General features: G+C 37.4%; 2 protein-coding genes across 2 annotated transcripts in view; one reads left to right on the forward strand and one right to left on the reverse strand.

Annotated features, from left to right (window-relative positions):
- The first annotated feature begins 712 nt into the window (after positions 1–712).
- Positions 713–2,836, forward strand: LOC149118928 (uncharacterized). The gene has a single exon (XM_089274447.1). The coding sequence runs from the start codon at positions 1,078–1,080 to the stop codon at positions 1,543–1,545; it is 468 nt and encodes a 155-aa protein (XP_089130573.1). The 5' UTR covers positions 713–1,077; the 3' UTR covers positions 1,546–2,836.
- A 1,426-nt stretch (positions 2,837–4,262) lies between these two features.
- Positions 4,263–6,000, reverse strand: part of LOC110063043 (calcyphosin-2-like) — a 27,696-nt gene continuing 25,958 nt past the window's right edge. The window contains exons 21-22 of the mRNA XM_089274445.1: positions 5,925–6,000; positions 4,263–5,129 (exon numbers count right to left, since the gene is read on the reverse strand). The exon at positions 5,925–6,000 is cut by the window's right edge and continues 7 nt beyond it. Coding sequence (XP_089130571.1) covers positions 5,040–5,129; positions 5,925–6,000 — 166 coding nt within the window. The 3' untranslated portion in view covers positions 4,263–5,039. The remainder of the gene's footprint in view (positions 5,130–5,924) is intronic.

A 6,000-nucleotide genomic window follows, 5' to 3' on the forward strand; every position in this document is an offset into this window, starting at 1 on the left:
GCATGCCAAAATAGAAAAATGACTGTCAGTAAATATGATTCAAAACAAAATAATAAACCAAAAGCAATGTTATGTGGTGTTGTCAGGGATATGTTTATCTTATGTCGTCACCAATGGGAGGAAAGAAGATATGGACATGTAGATAAAGAAACATAAAAAGTAACACTGGTGAATGAAACTTTTTTCAAAACTTATTTGGAGCATTTGCCCTTTTTTTTCTCATCCCAGGGTATTTGATCCCAACCCAGAGAATTTGCTACTTATTTAAAAAGAATTCTGAAACCTGGAGGTTATCCCAGAAGGGAGGGTAAGGGATGGACACTGCTTGAATGGATTCATGCATGAATTATATAAATTTTTACACTGGTGTCACCTAGTATCCACTAGAGTGAACATACAAGTAGCATCAGAGAAAATATTACTATATACACTGTATTTAAAATACAACTTCATAGCTACTGGCCAATTGCAGATCATGTGGACTGTTGCTAGTGGTGATCACAATTTATGACCCAGAGCCGGGTTGTTCAAAGCCCGATTAAGGTAACCCAAGGTTTACGAGAATTTTGATTTGAGTTTTGTAACTTTTCGATGACGTTTTCTGTTTATACTGTTTTTCCTTCAGGTTTGAGCTTGAGTAAGCTCAAACTACACAAAACGTAAGCAGTAAAACAACATTTTTACGCAAGAAAAATTAATACTTCGGTTAACTTTTAATCCTGGGTTAGTGTTAACCGGCTTTCGAACAACCCGGCCCTGGGCATTAATCATTGGGTGAACCACAACATTTTTATCATCCCCCTTCCCAGTTATTTAAACTTTGTGGACACCAGGTTATGTGTACAAAATGATTATTCAAAATGGAAGTCCCGGAATTTTCCCTTTAAGTCGCCAATAACGACCACACACTGTAGATGTCTTTTGACCCCACTAGGCCCCTAAGGTGTAGTTTTGTGTCAATTTGTATTTGAGCCCGCGATTCGAACTAACAACATTACGTATCGAGAATTTTGCACAGGTGGTCACAAACTTTGGAGGAAAGATGTGATAGCGAAACGAGTAAAAGTCTTTTAAATCATGGGCCAAAGCTGCAGTTGGTTTTACTGCTCCTGCTGGACGAACTGTCCCTGCTGCCAGTACGATTCCGCGGTTTGTGGTCCGCGTTATGCTCGATACCAGAGCGACGATGTCGATGTTGACTTGGAGAACATTGTGGGCGATCTTCTCGAGCTTGATCCTTTACAGTATGATAGGGAGAGTGGAACGGAAAAAATCAACGCTTGGATCGAGGGAGCTATTCCTCATGTAGGAATGCCACCGAGTTTTATCGCTATAAGCCGCGCCAAATGCATCAAATATTGGCAAGTACTACAGACTAAGCCGGCCGCAAAGCTAAGCGGTTCGTTTGTGAGATTTTGTTTCGAGAAACGTCCAAACGGCGAGCTTCCAAGATTACTCATAGAACACAAAGGCAAATCAGTAATTGTGCGGAGCCCACAAGATCGTGATAACCTTAAATCGAAGGTTCCCGAAGTGCGCGTTTGAGCGTGAGTAACCGTGAGGTGTTCAAGCTGAAATGGTGAAAATGTCATCAAAAGAATATTTAATGAGATGGTGGGTCCGCAGTGTGACAGATAACTAGTATTGTTCGTCCTGGCGCTGCTGCATCGTCGAGGATGACGGCTCAGAAACCGTTAGTCTTGTACTGCACTGGAATTTGACTGTTCAGATAATTTTTAGTTAGCTGTTTAGTGCATGCATTAGTTTTTTTAATTTTGCTTGATATTGTGGAGGCGTTGGGATCAGCTGACTTGCGTAGTTAAGCCCTTAATTACAGTGCGTGATATTAAGTATTCCAGCCAACTGTTCTTAACAGTATAAGCAGTAATGCTGCATGGTTACTGAATTATTTTTATTTATTATGTGTATGCTAAAATATAAGTAACCATTTATTGTAGTTCTAAAGCTTGATATTTACATATTTATTGAATTTCTAGCTTTATGTTTCTTTATCTGTAGTGTTTTCCAGTTCCACTCTATTGACTCTGGTTCCGGACTCTGTGTCTTCCATGCACCTCTCAAAAGCCCAGGATAGGGGATTTTAAAAGGAGTTAAAATCCAAACGATGTCAAGGAGAGCATGGCATTTCAATTGAACCCCTCTAGAAGCTTGCACCCTTGACATCACCATTTGTCCTAGATCCATCCCTGCATATATATTAGGAAAGCCTTAAACCTTAAATCCAATTATGTTTTATAAATGGGTTTCTTTTGATCTTGGCAGATTAATGGACAGGAGGAAAAAGAAATTGCAAGAAATTTAGTCATGATTTTGTTAGCAGACATCTTTCATTATTGCCTGAGCTTTGAGTTCAATTTCATGTTTAAATAGACTAAGTTTCACAAAAAAATATGGGTGTCACACTCCAGTGGGAAGAGACCTTGCATTTGCTGTAGAGTTAACTTGTGGCACACTAGAAAATGAGGAAGACATATTTATTATGTGTAGCATTTTTATTGTTGCAGTCCTGAATGTCTGTTGACATGCTAGGCGTAGACCACTAGCAATCTGAGTTTATTTTGTTCTAAAACTTATGAAGCTACTCAGCTTTTGTTAATGTATTTAATGTGACACTTATTTATTTGCTGTGCACAGACTTACATAGATACACGACTACCTACATTTTCATTTGATAACTCGGGTTCAGTAACAGTGGCAGCCAGAAGCTGACTTCTTCCAGAACAAGAAATGAGAAGGGAAGGACTGAGAAATTTTCATGGGACTAAAACAGAATAGTTAATTTTATAGTATTGATATTAAAATTATTATAACCTGACCATTACAGAGAAATAATTATATGGTATTAATTTGTGGCTGACTCGGACGTTACTCTGTTACATTCTTGACTATACTTTTGCTAAAGAGCTACTGGGTAATGTCAATGATTAGATTTCAACAAAGATTTACATGGTTAAGCAAAGAGACTTGAAAAGCAGTAACTGCTTTCAACAGAACTTCACTTGAAGAAGAATATTCTGAGGGCTACAGGGGTTTCATTAATGTTTTCAGCAAGAGGGCAACTGGTTTTCACAGGCAGGCAAAACTATTTGAACTGAACAAGTTTCATTATAAGAAAAAACTTTCCACTAGATGGTCAAACCAGGCAGGCAAAATTGTCCTTGCAGCCGGTCAATTTGCCCGGTGCCTGGCCGTTTATGAAACCCCTGGGGCTTGATCTCATGCAAATAATGATCATTGGGAGACTTCCAAAATTTATCAGAGGCCTCAAAAGGTTGATGTAGGTACATGCCAAAGATCTATGAATGATATTGGACAAAATCTGATCAAAGTTCCTGTTAACATGATGATAATTTGTGAGTAGTTTGGGAGAAACAGTGATATTGCTTTGTGTAGTAAATGCCTTAGCTGGGCTGGCCTGTGCTTATATCTTGTGCAAATAGCCCAATTTCGATATATTAAAATTCAGCCTAAAACAATAGACTTCAGTGCGAGGCTCTGGGGAATAACTAGAGTTTGTGAGGTTTATTCCCCAGAGCCTCGTGCTGAGGTCTATTGTGTTAGACTGAATTTCAATATATCGAAATTGGTCTATTGGAATGCATAACTTTTTTTGAACATCTAAATTGTTAATTCCCATTTTGTAGTTACATTCATGACATAGTGAGTAACAAAGGTATATATTAACCACAGATGGGACCTTACATCTGAAAAAGAAATTATGAAATAACTTACTACAGTCGAACCTCAATTATCTGGATTTCTCGATTATCCAGACTTTTTCTCTAGGCCCAATTTTGTCATGAAAATATTCATTAGTCATGATCAAGATCCGTAGCAATATTCCTTTTAAAACTATAGCATTGAAAAGTGCAGTCAAAAGCGAGTTTGTTTTGCTTTTAAAGAGCAAAAGCAGTGCTCGCACGCATTTTAACTAATGAAGAACACTCAACTAAGTTGTGATTGGCTCAGAGTTGAGTGGTTCAAGATGTACAGTAGACCATATTGTTTTCCAAACGATTTGTACAAGTGTTGTTTCACGACTAAATGTTGCTTTATTTAAACAGTTTTGTTCTTCATTAATATTGATATTTTTGATTATCCGGACCCTGGATTATCTGGACTATTTCGTCTAGTCCCAACGAGTCCAGATAATAAGGTTCGACTGTAGTTACTATAATGTTTCTTTATTCCAAGTGGCTCAATATGTGAAAAGTTTAGAATGTTAAACCATTGCACTAAAATGACAGTAAATTCACTTCTTTAATTTCAGTAGTGTAAGAAATAATTTGACACGGCATATGTTACTATAGTTCTATACAGTGTACAATTCTTTGTATATAAAATTAAATTATACAACATTAGTAAGTAAGTATTGCTTACTTCACTGACAGTCACATATTCCACTCAAACTGAGTCTAAGTTTTCAATATTGTAACAAATAAATAATGAAGCATGTACCAGCGCTGAATAACATTGCCACTAGACTGAGTAATGAACATATCTGACTGTACTACAGTTAAACATTTTCTCCTAAATTAGCACTTGAAAATGATATCTTGAGAAAGAATCTAGCAACCATAGGCAAATCTTTGCTGATATCATTGTTTTCATTTTTCCTCATTAACGTACAACTTTGCACAGAGAAGGCATCATGCTGGACAGGAATTGACAACAAACATTTAAAGAGCTTGTAAGACTTAGTAACTGGTGAAATTTTCGGCTCTTAGGCTTTCAAAAACTGCAAAATTTCTGGGTGGCAAAAGCACTAATGATCTGAGCTCAATAGTGTACATTTTTGGTAAAATTTGGAGTTATTAAACCTGCATCGCACCAAAAGTATCCAATACCTCTGGCTCAAATTCCTTAAAACAGTTAATCGTGCTGTGCCCTTAAAATATTCAGAACTAATGTTTTCGTAGCTCCATCAGAAACTGTATCACTTATGCTGATGAGGCAAATGTTGCAAACAACATTTATCCTATACTCAGGTAATATAGCACAATCTAAAAATCAGGGTGTTAAATCCCCCAGCAATTTCTCATCATGGCAGTAAACTCCTCATCACTCTCAAAGCCAAGGCTGACACCCTCGTAATAATCCTCAAATTCCTGTTTCGCACAAAAACAAAGCACACAATAATTGCAAAAAAAGTTGTCACTATAAAATTTATGTACCTTTTAAATTAAAGCCCTAATTTTTAGAACTGCTGGGCTTGATGGAGAAATCCACAGGAATTTGGAAGATTGGTAGTATAAGATAACCAAGAACCAGCTAAAAATTCTATCGCCCAATAGCCAACATGAAGTTACATGTACTATAAATAATTGTATTGGTTCATGCCGTATGCCAGGATAAGAAAACCTGATGGAAATTCTTCATGTGCCACCTCTCCTCTGTCTGACGGTACATATTTTGTGAACTCAATTTACCTTTCCCTTCCCCCTTTCCCTAAGCCCTGGAAAAAATTCAAAATGAAATAGGGGAATTGGGAGTGGGGAGTGGTGCAGGCAACAGTTGTGATGATTCACAACCCTACAGTCTCAGCCATTACACTTGTACGCTACGCCAAGAAACATCAAGACACACTTACTATCTACCTTCTATGATGTTTATTTAATAGGTATTTACAGCTGGTGTGCTGTTAGTAGCAAATTGTTCCAAGGTATTGTTGTCCACATCCAGGGGAAGTGACACTTAGCAATACAATGCAATACATGTGGAGTCAGAGCTAACAGCTGGTTTGATGAACTGTAAGGCTATAGCCAGAAACTTTTAACTTTTAATCTAAGCCGTCACATAATCACCTGTAGTGTATGAAATGACTGTGGGACAAGCTAAAAAAAAAGGCCTAACAAATCAGATTCTAAAGGAACATTTCATCAACAAAGAAATTGTTCTCTTACTGCATAAGTAACTTGTCCCTTGTTCTCACAAAGTTCAAAGGAACTAAGAAAGACCTCTCCAATTTCCCATTCTTTA

This window comes from Orbicella faveolata, unplaced genomic scaffold (assembly GCF_042242905.1).
Source record: "Orbicella faveolata isolate gen_17 unplaced genomic scaffold, um_ofav_v1 contig_1, whole genome shotgun sequence".
Lineage (NCBI taxonomy): Eukaryota > Metazoa > Cnidaria > Anthozoa > Scleractinia > Merulinidae > Orbicella > Orbicella faveolata.

Coding starts and splice junctions, on each gene's coding strand:
- LOC149118928 (XM_089274447.1), top strand. CDS start 1,078: ATGGGCCAAAGCTGCAGTTGGTTTTACTGCTCCTGCTGGACGAACTGT.